This window comes from Harpia harpyja, chromosome 6 (genome assembly GCF_026419915.1).
Source record: "Harpia harpyja isolate bHarHar1 chromosome 6, bHarHar1 primary haplotype, whole genome shotgun sequence".
NCBI lineage: Eukaryota > Metazoa > Chordata > Aves > Accipitriformes > Accipitridae > Harpia > Harpia harpyja.
In genome coordinates this window covers 48080588-48099614 of record NC_068945.1, presented here as the reverse complement: position 1 = coordinate 48099614, position 19027 = coordinate 48080588, and the positions used below count along the sequence as shown (strand labels likewise).

The following is a 19027-nucleotide window of genomic DNA, read 5'->3' as shown; positions in this document are numbered from 1 at the left end:
ATCACACTGTCTGTGACTCTGCATGCTGTAATTCTGAATGAAATAAATTATTAAAAAATTAATGTACCTTCATTACATATTCTTCAGCTGCTCTGCATCCATTCTTGTAATTAAGAACATTGGCTAGACTAAACACTGTGATTAAAATAGTGCACCAACTGTGCGTCTAAATAATACCTAATTTTTTGCAGTGCTGATTTTTTTTATTCAATAGTGATGCTTAAGAGGTATTATGTGACTACTGAATAAGTTTATTACAGTTTCTTTTCTACCACATCTTTTTAACTTGAATTGCAAACAACATCATCCTATTTTGAGACTCTGGATCTATTGATCAGAATAGATTTTTGGTACACCCTTTGTATAAAGAAATGCACAAGTTAAGTGTTTTCTAATGTACTTAAATGACAGTGCTATTGATGAAACAAAGTTTGTAAGGCAAACACAATCTACTCTGTGCTTAACAGGTAAACTTCTAACTTAAGTCATGCACAAGGTATAAAACAGGTCTCTGAAAAAAATGCACTTACCTGGTATGTAAACAGCACTTCATTTGGTGATTTACCTAATTTTCCGTTGATGTTAACTTCAACTTGACCTTGTTTTGGTTCATTCATTGACCCAACTTGACATACAATCCTAGCAAGAAAGAACGTAAGTTTATCTGTTAGAAGTAGCAGCTGTAATACCAGTGCAATGTATGTGAGCTACCACACACTGCCAGCAAAAGCACTAACTTCGCTGTATCCTACACAAGGTACTTGAACGCTGCCTCAGATTCCCAGCAAAAACACCCAACAATAGTTTAATCTCCTATCTAAAGGTAGGTAAAAATGAAACCTGAGCACTGTGCACAACAGCTACTTTAGCAGTCTGTTAGTAGAGGTGCCTTCTACAGAATACTCAAATTCAGCCCAGAAGTCAGAGATGAACTTTTCCTACACAAGGTTTTCACTGGACCTTATGATGTTAAAAAAATGAAGGACCACCGCCATGCCCCCTGATGTAAGAATCAGACCATCAGCTATCTTATAACTTTGTGTTTTAGCTGCTGATACTTTTGTTGGGCATCCTGCTATCTTTCAGCTTTAAACTACTGTATTTTCACACCTACGGTCAAAATCCCTTTAGAATTACTGTTCTCTGAAAATAAATCCTCAGATAACCCACGCAAAATCAGAGGTCAAGGAACACTGGCTGAGAAAACACTGCCTTAACTAACATTGCTGCTGAGTGATAGCTAGTATGTTTATACTTTTATTTCAAACAGGTGATCACAGAATACAAGCATGAAAATGCAATAAGGATTCAACACACTTGAAAACTGGGACAAATGCTTAATGGAGAGCTGATAATACAGTTAGATAAGGAGGTATATAATGTTCGCAGCCTGTGCAGGCAGACAGTTTCATATAGGACACACCCCGAGGATCACTGCTCATTTCCTCCGCTCTTTCTCTCCGCGATTATTGCTATTCTTCCTCAAGCAGTGCACGACTGCTTAAAAAAACTCCTCAAACAGAAAAAAACCCACCACAACAACCCCAAATTACTGGGTATAATCTACTTAAACCGGGACTTATAATAAAAGGATTGTCAAGTCCCTCTGCAGATCACTCCAGACTTTTGTGCCTGGGTACTGGCAAATGGACAAAATTCTCTAAATTCTTGCATGTCCTGGCATGTGTATGGCTGCCTGAGTCTGTTCCTCATCATCTCTCTACTGTATTCTTGGAAGTTGTATCTTCTTGTCAGGCAGAAACAGGAAACGGTACCTTTGGAAGAATTTCTACCATATGTCAAGCTAGGGAAAGCAGTCAGGGGCCGGCGCTGGGGGGTGTGTGTGGAGGAAACACCACAGAGTGGTTAGCAGGGATTTTAATTGAGAAAAGTCCCCTCCTTCCCTCCCTTCCCCCATGTTACAAATGGAAAACTACAAAGAATGAGAACATGACTTCTCCAAGGCCAACAATTAAATCACCGCAGAGCCAGAAAGCACCCTTAAGTGCCTTAAATCTTGCTGCTCTCCTGCCCATGGGAGCAACTGCCTCCTAAAAATGACTAGCTTTTTACTGCAGAAGGATAGGGGAGCAAGACTAGGCACTTACTTTTTTTTTTTTTAAATTAAATTAAATGGAAGAAGGTAATAATAAAACAAAAGAATGGAGGAAGATAAAGACAGAAAATTACAAATATCTATTTGGAGATTTTGAATAACTTCTTTTTCAAGGCTTCTCTAATGGAGAACATCCTTCAAAACCCCCTAATTTGTTGATAAATGACATTATGCACGTTGCATTTGTTCTCACCCATTACCACACTGGCAGAGTTTAGGAAACCAGTAATGTTGCTATGATACAAGGAACCAGTCATCTCAGTTCTGGCTCCTTTCCATGTATTTAAATATATCAAAAAGCTTTAGAAAAAGCCAAGAGGCTGGGGAAATTCTTGTAAGACTATGCTGCAATTCAGTGCAGCTTTTGCAAACACTGAAAATAGGGAATGAGAAAAGATGACTGTAAAAGAGTTGGGCATTTTGTGGATGGTGATGCACATGTAAACGCACGAGTGATGGCAATGGATTTGGGAAGCAGTAAGAGATATACAGCTATATACATATTCATAAATCCTAGGGGCCTGTGAAGCTTCTAAATGCCTGACCCACTAACTGACTAAAGCTAAACATTTTTCAAAAGCTAAAAAAATCACTTAGGTATCTTCAAAACCCCTTTCAAAACATGCCACAGAAATAGCAAAAAGTCACTGTATTACACTTTAAATTAACTGAAGGGAAAGAAAGCCAAGGTTTCAACTGCAGCTTTAAATATCAAAACTGAATGAAAGAAAAATCACACTGCTTAAAATATGTCATTACTCATAATATTACTACTGAAACTTCATGCTATGCTTTTTATCAGCTAATATCAGAAGGGTATTTCCCTCTTGAAATTAGATGCTTGATATAATCTGTAGTAAACACCTAGATACCTAGAAGAATTTAGGCACTTTAATTTTTGGCATTGCTTAAGAGTGTGACAAGTAATCTGCAAAACATCTACCAACCTGCTTAGGCAATTCAACATCCATGGACTTGTTGGCTCTGTGATGAAACTTAGTCATCTAAAGCTAAAGCAAAACTCCGGGCTCCCTCCCTGCCCCCAGGAAAGTAACTTTGTGGCTGGACTAAAACAAAAAGATTTAAGCTTTCTCTTGCTTTGTTTACTTTCCCATAAACCTTGTATGTTTGGCTGTACTGTGGTTCAGATTTAGCAAAGATTTTAATGACTAGATGCACACCTATGATGCCTTTAATTTAAAAACAAATAAATAGTCTTGAGGTATCTGCAGTAATAGTTTATGAAAGCTTTTCAGACAAATGAGGAAAAACAAATCAATCAATCAAAAGTAGGATGGTAGTACGCTATTGTAAATTTGTTGGTGTATTAGAGTCTACAACAATTTTAAATACTCAGACATGTTACTATGAAATATTGCAGGTATATTGCACTAGTTCTTTCTTCTATTGATAACCTTTTATTACCACAGGAAGATCATCTTCTCCCCAAAATGTACAGAAGTTCCTTTTTTCTTCTAAAATCTTGTGAAAAATATCCAGCAATTACCTTGTGGAAACAGAGTAGAATTCCTCTTTGAAAAGACATTCCTTGTCTGCCACCGTTATATTTTTTACATCTTCTGCTTTTATTCCCAAATTAGATCCCATTATGGTCAAAAGAATTCCACCACTTAGTGGTCCAGTTTTTGGCTCAATCTGTGTTTGCATGAGGGAAAGTAAAAAAAAAGCAAAATTAAATACTGCAGTGACCATGTTGCTCTTCCATATTATTTGAAGCTACTTTGACTTACCCACACTTGAAAAGCAAAAGACGTTTCTTGTAGGACCCCCACAAAACCACGCTATGTAACTTTTTAATGTTAATTAATCATCTCTTAGCTCAGAACCAGTATTCATCAGCTGCAGATTTTGTGTCTCCTGTGGCAGACTGTTATGTACAAAACTCTTGCCTAGTGTTTACTCAGAACAGAGTTTGCTTCCTCCACTAAAGCAGTGTGATTTTGAAAAGCAAATGGATCGGGCTCCTCTCACAATCATTCCATGGAGCTTTTCCAGCATTTTTTTTGCCATGATTTTCTCCTTTTAGGTTCACATCAGAACAGTGCACCTTCCTAACACACACTGCTGCCCCACATAGTGTCTTCAAAAGTTCCTCTAGTCCCCTATGTTCCTTACTGCATCGAATGGTAGGATGCTGCAGTATATGGGCTGATGCTAATTAAATAATTTGCAATTAAAATGAGGACTGAGAAAATCCTGCAGTTGCAGTGGACTTCTCAGGTTGAAATATGGCCTGAACAGGCACTTGAATCCTGAATATTTGTTGGGAGGCTAACCTGCTTTCCTATGTAATATTTGGAGCACCTCCAGCAAGACCTTTTCAGGTCTTCAGCTTTGGAGGGCTGCAAGTTTACCATCAAGAAGAGGGAGGTTGCACAGTCCCAAATGCAGTAATTGGAAGCCAAACAAATACAGCTTCTAAAAATCTGGACTTTAATGTCTGCTCCATCAAAATCAGAGTTTCTTACACCTAAGCATGTCTGAGCACAGAGACATGGCTGCTGCTGCCTGCTGCGCAGCCCACCTCCAGAATCACTTGCTCTGTTTTCCCACTGGTTCAACTCCCTAAAACTTCTGCCCACTGGCCATCCCTTTTCACTCCATCCATAAATAAACTACCTGAAAAATGGCTCTACAGTTTGGGTAGATGTTTCCAAATATTTTGTTCAAATCTGGAGCTAACAAAATTTTGGAAAAAACTAATATTTTAGTATTTAGTATTTAATCCACAATCATGTACAAAACAGTATCTCAGGTGAAAACACTTTTATTTTTCTTAATTTTCCCTTCCCACTCAAATCATCTTTATCTGGGCAAACCTATCACACAAGTATTCTTCTCCACACTTTCTGTCAAGATTTCAGGGTATTTGCCTTCCTTGGCAAACTTCAACTGTTTACCTGCCATTTCTTCTTAAATACACCATCATGGCCAACCTCATCCAGCGTGCTGCTGGTCTGCCTGTACCCACACTGCACCTCTAACTATGCAGCCTCAGGAGATTCAGCGTCTCTACCAGTTTGGGCCCAGGTTTCAGAATTAAACAGTTCCTATTGAGTGAAACATCCCTGTTACGACTCAACCTCTGTCAACAGAGTTACTGCATTTTATGATAGCTTGGGATATGTTCTCATCAAATGGTGTGCCTGAGTTTCAAAGTACTGATACCACTGTCACAGCAATTTAGATTTGCCCAGTGGAAGTACATACCACTCTTTTCTTGACAGTTATGCCCAGAAAAACAGCATTTGGCTTGTGGCTGAAAAAGACAAGGATTTATCACTTCTTGCTTTGGCTACTGGTCCACCAAGGTGGACAACGTTCTTCCCTTGCCCTGCGTGAATGCTCCAACCACAGAGTAAGTCAGGGGTGCACATTTGGCCTCTCTGACTTTCTATGTTCAACTTGTACAGCCTTGAGTTTAATGCCGGTGTGGACTGGAAAGTATCACTGACACCTGGAAAACACATTGTGATGCAGAAACAACTTGCTCCCTTATTAAATACTATTTAAAAGCCTAGTTTGAAGCCTGTTAATGCGCCTGCTAAGTGCTTGTAGTTCCAGGAGCAGTGAACCTCTCTTATAGACTTATTTCAGGTAGAAAGGACTTCAGGACAGAAAAAAATCCATGCTGATTCCCAAGAATCAAGTGCCACATTTAAGCGTACACTGCTAGCCTGGCTTCTGGCACAGTGAGGACAAGGCTTGAAAAACAAGGAGTCTCAAAGAGTCCATTCAGTCTCTTATTTTGAGTCTTTACAAATCTCTCACACACATCACTACTGGCATTATTTCCTTGCAGCTATTTCAGAGGCTTACTTAACATCCTAGGAAAAAAACTGCCTTTCAGTATGAGCTTGCTTGGATGCTTTCTCCTGAAAAATAATACACTGGTAGGGAGAGAAAAAAGCAATCTTACACGAGTGATTTCTGGATGAGGACACGTGTCAGTGGGAGGAGCGTGACAGAGTTTTTCATAAACGCACTTGCTGGGCTTGCCATCTTCTTCACACCAGACACACTTATAGTCATGATGGGCCGCGAGGCATAAGCTGCAGTCACTTCGTCCATAAGAGCAGTTGTACAGAGTCACTGAAATGTGAATGGTAAATGTACTTAGACATTTTCCTCTGTTTTAAGGATATTGAGAGAAAACTGTATTTTTCCCTGCATGGAAAAACCTGAAATCTATCCACGTGCACAGTATGAATAAACTATCAAGTAGAACCCAAATACATTTTTGTCACTCAGGCATGTCAAAACGTTTAAGTACAAAGTCCTTTCTTTGACTATCCTCTTTGAACCTGCCTGTACAACTGTTCAAAGACTAGTTCAAACAAACAGGTCCTCCTGGTGTACCAGGAGTCAGATGTGGAAGGGTATAAACTCTGCATGGGTGTCGGTAGAGACAGTCATCAGCTGGCACGGGACCTCTGCCAGTCGCATATTTAAAGGAAGAGAGCTGCCTTTGTAGGCCGTTTCCAGGAAATTTGGGCCTTTCCAAAATCATCGCTAGAGCCTGAACTGAATAGAAAGTTAACACTTAATGAAGTGTTATTCAAGTTAATACCTCTTCATTTCTCCATTCTTCTCTATTTTCCTGCTTTTGTTTTCCCTTTTTTCTTGAATTGCTGTCCTGATGTATGCCTTATTCTTTCTGTAGTGGGGTAATTCTAGTTTTACTGAGCCAAGAATGAGGTCTGACAGTCACGCCTCTCTTACTGAGGAACCATGCACCAATTGTCCCAGACAGTAACCTTGTTTTGGGCACCGTCAATCTCTGTCATGATGCAGAGTCACTGAACAAAATTAATTTTTCCAAATAGATGCAAAACCTTGAGACATAGCTGGGTGGTTCAGCACCATACAGAAAGCCTGGGCTTGCAAGAAAACATTTGGAGATGCACTTGAGAGCTAGACCAGAAGAAAACGGACTGAAAAGATGCCACATGTTTCTCTAGGGGAAGCATGCAAGTTCCACAGATTACCCAGTGTGTGAGTGCTCTGCTTCCCTGGGAAGGTGAGCTGATTATTGTAAAGAGGGAAACTTCTTGCTCCCTCCTTTTCTGCTCCTTCCCTTCATCCCTGCTTCTCTTTACTCTTTGCTGCTCTTTTTTTCTGGCCACACAGCTTCTCACCCTCTGCCACCGAGGCTCTGGCACTTGTTGAGTCTTCTTGTAAATCAACTTAACTTACCAGAACGGCAGAAAACTATCCAGGTTTCCTCCTGTGCTCTTTCAAGAGTTAAATGTGCTCACAGATGGGAGTGGTGAGTACAAGACAGAGACTCAACATCTCCCCTTTCTAGTAGTGATGAGCTCTTTTATGTGCTCATTAAGTCTCAAGAAATGGTACCCTTAGTGACATTGGGTTTTTTTCAAAGGACGTTCATCCTTAAAGATGCAAGAAGCAAAGCAGAGTAAACAGAAGTGATCAGATGTGGGCAAGAGAGACTAGGATAAATCCCTTTGAGATTGCATATGGTAAGGCCATCAAAAATGTCTATTTAAATAAAACTTTTATTCTCAGAGGAGCAGGACTGTAGGAAGGACACCGGCAAAACCACCCTCCAGTCACTAACATTTCAACGCACTTGATAACTTCCTAGATAACAGCAGCAGCAGTAACTTTTAAAATCTAATTTCAAGAGGCTACCATGTCAGATTTCTACTGAAATGAAAAAGTAAAATGAGAATGCTGGTTTTCCATTATTTTTCAGCAGTGCTCTTATTCCCCTGCTAGGCATGAACAATATTACAGATGCCCAAAACTTGGCTACAGTCTCTCTGCCACTTGCATGAGAGTATATTAGCTCATAACAGCAGTTTTTCTCTAAATGCTGCATATTTAAAACCTCAGCATTCAGTTTCACAGCTAGTCTTTAATAGAATAACATGTTTTTATTCCTGCCCTTACACTGAAGAGTTAATGCAATGATGAAGCCTGGTTATAACCCTTCTTACATCTAATCATCATATCCACTTGATTTCAAGTAGCTTTACCAGCACAAACTCAGTTGAGACATCATTGGAGGTGTATGCAAAGCCAAGGGACTTCAGCATTTGTAACAATGAATCAATGAGAAAGAACATTCATTTTATTCAACCCCTATCTTGAATTCTCAAGGAATCGATGAGCACAAAGCAGGAGTAGTATCATTTGCTTCATATACTGAGCACATCAATACAGAAGTCACCGAGCAACAAACATAACCCAAGCAATATTTTCAACACTTTGTGTGTTAACTATTCACTCTGTATGTTGGATGTGAATGTAGTGCTGGGGAAAAGCACCAGACTGACAGCCCTGGTGTGTTGCTGTTTGCTTTTATAAGCAGAAGAGACGGTGTGGGCAGCAGCAAGGAAGGTTCCTCACGTCTATGCTGTGAATTGCTTTTGCAGGAACCAGATTGCTTTCTTAATCCAGCACTCTGAAAGGCTGCTACTGCACAGGGATTTGAGCAGGTAATATTGTTAAATGAATCTTCCCCTTGCCTTCCTAACCCCTGCATTTCCCACCCACACTGCCACATGGCCACCTGGTATGGCACGGCAATACACTTACTGAATTACTTTGTTATCCTTCATTGGCTGGACAGGGATTTTCATCCCATCACTCAGTAAACAATGTCAGCGCTGCAACGTCTTGACGTCCCTCACATCCAGTTGCATAAATGCAATGGAGAAAGCTACGGCCTCAAAGCATTAAACACTCCCACTGTTCACTGATCAGCTCATTAAATGTACCAGCAGCAAGCCACTCATTAGATTCAGACTCTTATCCATCACCTTGAGATACCAGCTGTGAAATCATTGATAAAAAGGACAAAGGATAAAAGGGATATATTGGATTTCATACTGTTCAGAACCCCTGATGGCTTGAGATGTAAAAACGTTATCGTAACTTAGTATTCACTAAGTGTTATACAAAGAAAGGGTTCTTTCACTGGCAGGTTCAAAGGTGCTTCTCAGCAGCAGCCATATACCCAAAGCCAATTCTTTTCAAGATGCATAAAAAACATCATGCTCGGGATTTCATATGGCAAGGAAATTTAAAAGCAGCAGAGAATCTGGATTAAAAAAATCCCTTTTATAATGAAAATAGACATTTGTTGATAATTTTGCAATTTCCCCTCTTGCAAGGGTTCTGTATTTCAATTTGAATGATAACATTTCTTTAATAATTTAGCTACCTCTTTTTTTTGATGTTTTTTCCAGACTTGGAAAAAAGATGTTGGGAATATTTGGTCAAAATTCTGCAGTTTTAAACACCACAGCCTTTGGAATGGAATTAAGACAGTGTGAGATTGTAATATGACCTCCCTGTAACACTCATGCCAGGTCCTCTTTTAAGTGCTTTCAACACTGCACACAGAGCCATAGGGAAAATCTTCTAAAAACATACTTCTATTCTGCCAATAAGTAAGGGAATAAATTTAAATATTGTACAGATGGAAAAATATGGTCTGAAGAATTAATCTGCACAGGAAATTACTTGGGGGAAGTATTAGTTTTCCTGATGTTGGCTCATCACACAAGTAACAAGCATGTTGCCTCGCATTTTTTGCAATATTATGCCTTAAACTTCAGTTCAAAGGAGTGTAAGGTAGGTCCCAGCTCCCAGATACTGCTCCACTGATTTTGATAGGCTCACAGACATAACTGCTTCATCATTGTATGTGGAAAGAAATAAAGAAATTCATATTTAGAAAGGAATTTATATCAGAGACCAAGTCTTTGTGCTATTAAACACTTATACATTTTTTTTTTCTGTAGAAATAAATGAATAAAGTAATGAGCTTAAAGCACAATGAATGTTTCTATGTATTGCTGATAGCTAGCAGACATAAAGACTGCAGAACCTGTCTGAGCTGAGACACAGCTGAAAGCTGAGATTTCAGGTAAAGTCCATATGAGAGGCAGTGAGAAGGATCCCCTTTCTGCTACTGGAGGGGGAAAGTTCATTGGGGAAGGGAAATGGCCATGGAAACAAAAAATCAAACTACTTAAGTACATTTGAACTGTGAAGCTGCACTATTAGGACTGCCCTCCAAAGCAAAAGTGAATTTGAAAATCATAGGATCACAGAATAGTTTGTGTTGGAACGGACCTTCAAAGATCATCTAGTCCAACTCCCCTGCAGTGAGCAGGGACACCTTCTACTAGATCAGGTTGCCCAGAGCCCCGTCCAACCTGACCTTGAATGTTTCCAGGAATGGGGCATCTACCACCTCTCTGGGCAACCTGTGCCAGTGTTTCACCACCCTCACTGTAAAAAATGTCTTCCTCATATCTAGTCTAAATCTACCCTCTTTCAGTTTAAAACCACTACCCCTTGTCCTATCACAACAGGCCCTGCTAAAAAGTTTGTCCCCATCTTTCTTATAAGCCCCCTTTAAGTATTGAAAGGCCACAATAAGGTCTCCTTGGAGCCTTCTCTTCTGCAGGCTGAACAACCCCAACTCTCTCAGCCTCTCTTCATAGGAGAGCTGTTCCATCCCTCTGATCATTTTTGTGGCCCTCTTCTGCTCCAACAGGTCCATGTCTTTCTTGTATTGAGGACCCCAGAGCTGAACGCAGTACTGCAGGTGGGGTCTCACCACAGCAGAGTAGAGGGGGAGAATCGCCTCCGTCAACCTGCTGGCCACGCTGCTTTTTGATGCAGCCCAGGATACCGTTGGCCTTCTGGGCTGTGAGCGCACATTGCTGGGTCATGTCCAGCTTTTCATCCACCAGTACCCCCAAGTCCTTCTCCTCAGGGCTGCTCTCAATCCCTTCACACTCCAGCCTGTGTTGATACCAGGGGTTGCCCTGACACAGGTGCAGGACCTTGCACTTGGCCTTGTTGAACCTCACGAGGTTCACATGAACCCACCTCTCAAGCCTGTCAAGGTCCCTCTGGATGGCATCCCATCCCTCAGGCGTGTCAACCGCACCACTCAGCTTGGTGTCGTCTGCAAACTTGCTGAAGGTGCACTTGATCCCGCCATGTCATTGATGAAGATATTAAACAGTATTGGTCCCACTACGGCCCCCTGAAGGACACCACTTGTCGCCAATCTCAATCTGGACATTGAGCTGTTGACCACTACCCTCTGCATGCAACCATCGAACCAATTCCTCATCCACAGAACAGTCCACCCATCAAATCAATCTCTCTCCAATTTAGAGAGAAGGATGTTGTGGGGGACTGTGTCAAAGGCCGTACAGAAGTCCAGATAGATGACATCCATAGCTCTTCCCTTGTCCACTGATGTAGTCGCTCCATCATAGAAGGCCACTAGGTTGGTCAGGCAGGACTTGCCCATGGTGAAGCCATGCTGGCTGTCTCGAATCACCTCCCTGTCCTCCATGTGCCTTAGCATAGCTTCTAGGAGGATCTGCTCCATGATCTTCCCACGCACAGAGGTGAGGCTGACCTCATATAATGGTAGCAAAATAATGGTAGCATATTTAAATCAGCCTTTAATGTATACAACACTGACGTTTAATTCATGAGTTTGGTATTAATAACTTTCGATCTGTCAGATTTAATTGTTTCACCCAAACCAGTAAAACCTACAAAGGTAACATTCTGATTCACATGACTCCAAATTATGAAGGAATAGATTCCTGTTTACTGTAATTAACCTCCCTTTAATCCCATATTTCATACTTACCCGTCAGTTTGCTGTCAATCTTGACCTCATCTGTTCTTATGGATAAGTGAAGTCGTAGGGTCTCATTTGCACTATAGGAGAACTGGAAAAGATGACACAATAGATATTTATACCTTCATTTGGCAAGGTTAATTTCATGCATTTTCTATGATTCTCAATAATCAGAGCTGTGAAGGTTTTAGAAACTATCCCAAACCTTATGCTCTTTCTTTCATTTTGGCCAAATAAATTTATAGAAAAATGTTTTAATGTACCTAATCCTTCACAATCAGAATTTTTAAGTACCAAAGGACAACAATATCTGAATATTCACTTTTCATTGATTTAATTTACATTTGGTTATAAGTATCCAAGTAGCAAAGGTACTGTTCATAGTCAGTAAGTATAACTGCTGACCCTGCTGAGTTCTCCCTTCCCACACCATCTGGCCCCATTACTTCTGTGGACACGGCAGACTCGCACCGCATGGAGGGGAAATCTCTTGCATCTTTTGCAGTACAACCCCCTCATTATAGCCAAAGCACAAGGTTCACATGCTCCAAGACATGAGCATATTGAAAGACAGCAGCAATAACAACTGGCGGGAAGGAAAAAGAGCAAAGAAAAATACAACGCAAATGCTTTGTGCTAGGCTCAAATGTGGCATAAATGCTAATTAGTTCTCAAAACTACTCTGTTAGTAAGCTTATAAGACATAAAGGTTAAAGTCAGTATAACATTTGAGTCCAACTTTGACCCTGGTAAATAGGTTATTTTTTTTAATATTATTTCCTTCCCTGTAAAATAAACCAGAGTGAAGGAAGCATAGCTAGTAAGTAGCCAAACAACAACATACTGTTACCATTCCCATTTTTATAGATGTAAAATGGGAAGGAAAATGAACTGGAGTGGGGAGAGGGAGAGCTCTCAAATTCTCATCTTTTATCCTCAATGATTTCATCAGATTGCATAAAAAGTGAAGAATAAGAGAGCAATGGTCCCAAATTCCTCCAGGGACAGTTCAATGAATCCATGGATTGCATAGATAGAGAAATCAAGAAGAAAGATCAAGGGCATTGAGGGGAGACCCCAGGAGCTCTGAGCCAAAGCTGCTGCCTTTGACTGCTACTGCCAAAGAGAGTCTCCATCAGACGTGACTTTCTTCTCTGAGGGAAACCAGTTTTACCTGAATATTTCTGGACACATGTGGACACTGGAACAGGACTATAAGAACTGAATATGTTTGGTAGGCAAATCATATTTTTGCATTTACCTCTTCACTCATGAATGAAAATTTTCCTTCATCTGATTCATCAACAGGAGCTTCAAATTCAAATTGGCTGTTTCCAACCTTAAATTTTTTATCCTATGGAAGAGAAAAGTTCAGCTTAGAATTCATATAGCATCACCAAGTGTAATAAAATATCACCAGGCAATATCCTATTCAGCACTTGAAGTAATAAGACCAAATGGAGAAGGCTAACCAGTTAAAGTAATCTTCTAAAACAAAGCTAGTGAAACATTGAGCCAGTGCAATCTGCTACTTTGCTGCACTCCTCCAACATTCGTTAAAGGTGGAAGCACCAAGCAGTACAAATAAAACAAGAAAATATCTAGCACTCATTTTAGGGAGCAATAATAAAAAGCCAAGAGATGTGAATACTGGATGGCTTCACACATCAGATCTGTTATTAGCAGAGCTGTGCGAGTTCCGCCCTTTAAGGTTTTCTCTGTAGGGATCCTGGGCAGAGCAGGAATGCAAGAATTGCACGGGAAACTGGAATGAACATCTCTCCAATCTTGCTGGCTTTGTTTCTCCTGCCTCACCACGACTCCAGCTGTGTTTTCACAGGACAGTCTTTGATGGCAGCACCAGCTTAAGGGTATTCCTGCCTCCTACACACCTTCTTCCCCCTCTCTTCTCCCTAGGCCCTAAATCCACTCATTCCTGCCTTTAGGCTGCAGCACATACTGACCTGCGCTGCACTGGCAAAAATCTCATCTTGGCTGGCCTGTGATTCAATTGAGGAACTGAGCTGGCTAAAAACCAAACACATCAACCCATGACACTGTTTCTGTGCTGGTCATTCTCCTGCTCTGGACCACAGGACAGCTGCGCAAACAGCTTTGCCAGAAGAACCAGAGAAAGAAATAAGTAGCAAGGATATTTTCAGACAGTATTGTTGGTAAAGACTTATGAAAGCAGAACCCACTGGGTGACAAGATCACCTTCACCTTTATAGAATCATAGAATGCCTTGGGTTGGAAGGGACCTTCAAAGATCATCTAGTTCCAACCCCCCTGTCACGGACCGGGACATCTACTAGATCAGGTTGCTCAAAGCCCCATCCAACCTGACCTTGAACACTTCCAAGGATGGGAGAGCATCTACAACTTCTCCAGGCAACCTGTTCCAGTGTCTCACCACCCTCACAGTAAGAACTTCTTCCTAATATCTAATCTAAATCTACCCTCTTTCAGTTTAAAACTTACCTCTCATTCTATCACTACCCTCCCTGCTAAAGAGGCCCTCCCCATCTTTCCTGTAGGCCCCCTTTAAGTACCGGAAGGCTGCTGTAAGGTCTCCTGGGAGCCTTCTCTTCTCCAGGCTAAACACCCACAACTCTCTCAGCCTGTCCTCATGGGGGAGATGCTCCAGCCCCCTGATCATCTTCGTGGCCCTCCTCTGGACCCACTTGAGCAGGTCCATGTCCTTATGTTGGGGGCCCCACAGCTGAATGCAGTACTGCAGGTGGGGTCTCATGAGAGCGGAGTAGAGGGGCAGAATCACCTCCCTCGACCAGCTCGCCACGCTTCTTTTTACACAGCCCAGGATACCATTGGCTTTCCGGGCTGCAAGCACACATTGCTGGCTCATATCTAATTTTTCATGCACCAGTATCCCCAAGTACTTCTCCACAGGGCTACTCTCAATCCATTCATCCCCCAGACTGTATTGATATTGGGGATTGCCCCAACCCAGGTGCAGGACCTTGCCAGTGGCCTTGTTGAACTTCATGAGAACTTTGCTTTGATGCCTTCTATGGATGTAAAGAACTAGTCCCTGCTTTTGTCCAGAACCACTTCAGTCTTGGAGTACATGGCAAAAAAATAATGGTTACTTGATTCCTCTTTCCTGCTCTGAGGGTTAGAAAGTTGTCTCCTGCTGTCATCTAAGCCTCACGTATGAGGATCTTATCCTATTTATTTGTAGCTACTTCTTCAATGCTGGAATCACTGGTAACTCATGGGCCAGTAGGTTTATCAAATTAGTGCAGTGGAAACCTTTCATATTGGACCTTCACTGACAGGTTGGGCAGCGGACACAGGAGCCCACCAAGGTTTGGAACTGAGGAGGAGCCCATGCTTTAACCAGGTAAAAGGCCTGACTCTAGTGTCTGAGAGGTTTATGCTATAGAGGGGAACAGACCTTTTACTTCTTCCTTCTCAGAAGCTGCATACAGAATATAAACTACTGACTGAGCTCTGAAAAGCCTTTTCTGAAAGTTTTACAGCAAGTTTTACAGCCCATTCTACTTTACAGAGAATGTCTACATACTCCAAGTTTTAAAGCACCTTACAAATCTCTTTTCTGAGGAACACTGCCTCACTTTCCCTACTCCACGTATTTCAAAATATCATGTATTTTTCAAAAGTGTTCAAATTATGCTTGCTGCTGTGTAAGGCTTTCCAACATGCTTAACAGAAGGCACTGGGAGAGGAGGGGAGCTTCAGCGTGTGTGACAGCTGCTACCTGGAGTGAATTGAAATCAGGAGTTGCTATACCAGGCTCTTGAGCAGAAGGTCACAGAGCTCACATTCAGCAGTCTGGGTGCAAGAAGAGACATGTAGCTAACACTAGGAAGTGGGTTACACATCAGACACACATAACAAAGACAAATCCAAATGGGAAATTACTTTTAACGAAAATCTTTGGAGGGCTAATAAGGTTATCTTGATGCTGGCACATCTGTCTCTTCTACTGTGCCAATCCTTCAAGGACTCAGCTGGAGAATGCCTCCTAGAAGTTGCAAGCAATATGACTGAACAGTACTAAACTTTCCTCTCAACTGCTTGTCCTGGATGAGACTATTCCCGAAAGAATGACAACAGCTTGGATTTACTTCTGCTTCTTACTGAAACTCTTTCAGAGGAAGGAGAGGCAGAAAAACAGTCAACAGCTTCTCCTCTTTTAGTCTATTTCCCTCCAGTGGAAGGCCTCATGAGGAGATTTATTCATTGTACTGTAAGTGTTCACAAGTGCATACAAGAGATGTATACAAAACGTGTGAGCATATTCTCCCCGCTCAGTTCTGTGATAGCAGTTTTAGAGGCCATTCACCTCTCCTACTCACTCAGTAAGCCCAAACCTTCACTGCTAATCTCCACCTAGAAACAGAGATGCTTATATGCACAATGTTGGCTACTGTACTTAGGCACCCATGATAAGGCAGGCTGTGCATCACCCTTTTAAGCAAAGCATAGATTAAACAAAGAGAATAGAGCCAGTAGTTCAAAGCGACGACAGAACATTCATTTTTGCTTTTTCTAAGCAAGAATTTAGGCAAGGAAAATAGGAGGAAAATGGATATATACCAATACCCTAACCAATAAAGACCTTAAATGTGCTCATAGCTGCATGACTGCTAGCTCCAAACACACCGTAATGCCCAGCATATCCTGTGGCAAAATCATTCCACATGAGAAGCCACATGCTATTTTGCATTTGGGCTGCGAGCCAACCCCTACAACATATTCATCCACAGGTTCTTCTGAGCACCCTGCCCTCCATGAGATGTTTACCAAAGGCTGAGTGTAGGTTATGCCCTGACTCAAATGAACTAACTATTTCATGCGTTATTTGTCTGTTTTCACATATACTTAGAGGTCTGTGTATACAGCTGGAGTCACTGTGTGTGCCTATTCAAGTCCTGGCACTGAAGGCATTACTATTTTGGCTTAAAAATGCACCCCTGTACCAGGATATATGGAGCTGCTCCCATGACAGAGATGACATTCTCACATGGCCCTCACCTAAGAAAAATTATTCTGACATCATTTGACACTCATTGCTCTCCAGCATCTTTCCAGCCTATGGCCTATGCATTCATGTTATTTCTTACAGAGACCTGAATTCCATGTAAGCCTTTCCAGTTCCAAGTTAAATAAATGCATACTAGGGCTGTAGGCAAACTGTTAAACATTGCTACCCATGACAAAGCATTCAATCCAGAGGATGTGCCTTTGTTAAATGTAATTGATACCTCACAGAAAAAAAAAAAGGCAGAAGCTTTTTCATTCCCTTTTCTCCACTAGTAGTTCAGAAAGATTAAAGTGCTTATTCACAGAATGATAAACTAGATGAAGGAGTTTTTGGGTTCCTGCTGCTGTTTCTCCTCCTTGGAGGAAAAAGGTCCTCTAGAAGTCAAATTCAGCACATCTAGATTATGTATCTGCCCTGAATTTGTTCTCGAGGGAGAATGGGCTCTTCCACTTATATCAAGGGAGCAGGGAAAGATTTTCCTCTTGTGCAGAAAAACAGCTCTTCACAATGTTAAACAAAAGAAATGTGAGTAAATTCTCTGGAATACTTTTCCATTTTTAGCAAAGGGAGCTGTGGCCTTTAAGACAAGTGTTATGTGCCACATCTTGCACACAGCCAGACATCCTACCAGGGACCAGTCCTGGCATCTCGGAGAATAGACTAAATCCAGCAAATTGCTTTTCTTTGTTTACATATATTTTAAGGCCTTCAAGCAAAAATGTTTATTTTTGAACATATGTTTGTATAGCATGGTCTTGATATATGTATAGTGGAGTGCTAGACAGCATGGTCTTCATATGGTTGTAGTGCTTATGGGTTGCTTTTTACCCTTCTCTGAATACCCTTCTTACATTGTTACTCTCCAGACCTGTTTACCCTTCTCCATCCCTTGGCAGGCATAGCAGAGGTGATAGAAGGACTTTGTAAGCTATACAGTACTTCAATTTGGCAAGTGAAAAAAAACCTGAAAAAACATGAGCCTTCTTTCCCTTGATAGATGGCTGGTAAGCAATCGATGCAATCTCCAGCGTATCTATCATCAATTCACATTTACACAAAGACAACACAAAAACAAACAATAGAATCTAAGAACAATACTTGAGCTATCACCTAAAGAAGCAGTTTTTAAGCTTCATTTCTACCAAACTAACAATAACATTTTATGCATTGTCTAGGTTATAAAACAATTAAAAGCTTGGGGTTAAACTCTGTCTTCTTAGGAGCTTTGTAATTTACTTTCTGGAAGCAAGTACCAACAAAGACAAGCCTTTGCTAGAGCTGAGAAAATACCTGATCTTCTGGTTTGATGGTCACACACACACAAACCCCCCCCCCCGAAAGATTGTTTTATCCAAACTAAGAAACATTTAATTTGAGTGCATTTTTTTGTTCAAAAAGTGAAAACTGAATTAAGCACACAGAGTGATGTCATTCTAGAACAAAAAAAAGAGCGAGTATTTAATTAGAAAAAAAGATACGAAACATTCACAATTCCTAAATCTCCTCTCATTTCATTAGATGAAAAATAATTGTCACGTGTTTCAGTAGGTCCAACTTAACATTCTTTAAAAAAACCCTCCACATCTAGTAGTTAAAATATTTTGTCCAGCTCTGATTCTGTCTTGGTGATGACTCTACCACAGTAACCTATATTATATCAAACTTGAATGTGTAGCTCTTCTCCTTCTTTAAAAACAGTTATGAGCAGGATCTCCAAGGAACACAAAGTAATGGTTTAGTTGAGGGGTGTGGCTGCAGTTTAAGTAAGTGGAATTCAAATGACAGCTAGCTTTGAATTAATCTGCTTACCCGATAATAAGCTAGATGTCTCCCCTCAAAATACACCCTTGTTCGGTACTCCATAGGTATTATTGGAGGGTCAGGGTTTAGAAACTGTGGGCATTCTTCTTCCTGGGGAGAGAAACATTTTATATGTTATTCCAAATAAAAAGTCTTATCACAACAAGCTCCAGTGGCCTTCGGACAATGGAATGATTGTTCTGAAGAACTTCATGCTTAAAATACAGTGACAGATTTGATTACACCCTTTCAAATTAGACATGCTAAAAATGACTGCAGCATATGTCAAAGCTGTGGGTGATTATCTTTCCCAGCCTTGAAATCTTGTTCCTCCCATTGAAGCAAAATAGTAAAAGGAACAAAAATATCCTTTCAGGAGTTATTCAGTCTCATTGCCCCTCCTCAATTA

At 40.9% G+C, this 19027-nt stretch overlaps 1 protein-coding gene across 7 annotated transcripts in view; it reads right to left on the bottom strand.

Moving 5' to 3' along the window:
- PLXNB2 (plexin B2) overlaps positions 1-19027 on the bottom strand; it is a 262309-nt gene that overhangs the window by 46793 nt on the left and 196489 nt on the right. For all 7 annotated transcript variants that reach the window (XM_052790853.1, XM_052790851.1, XM_052790855.1 and 4 more), the window contains 6 exons: positions 18628-18729; positions 13048-13140; positions 11796-11877; positions 6057-6229; positions 3624-3772; positions 531-639 (listed from right to left, as the gene is read on the bottom strand). In XM_052790853.1, coding sequence (XP_052646813.1) covers positions 531-639; positions 3624-3772; positions 6057-6229; positions 11796-11877; positions 13048-13140; positions 18628-18729 — 708 coding nt within the window. The remainder of the gene's footprint in view (positions 1-530; positions 640-3623; positions 3773-6056; positions 6230-11795; positions 11878-13047; positions 13141-18627; positions 18730-19027) is intronic.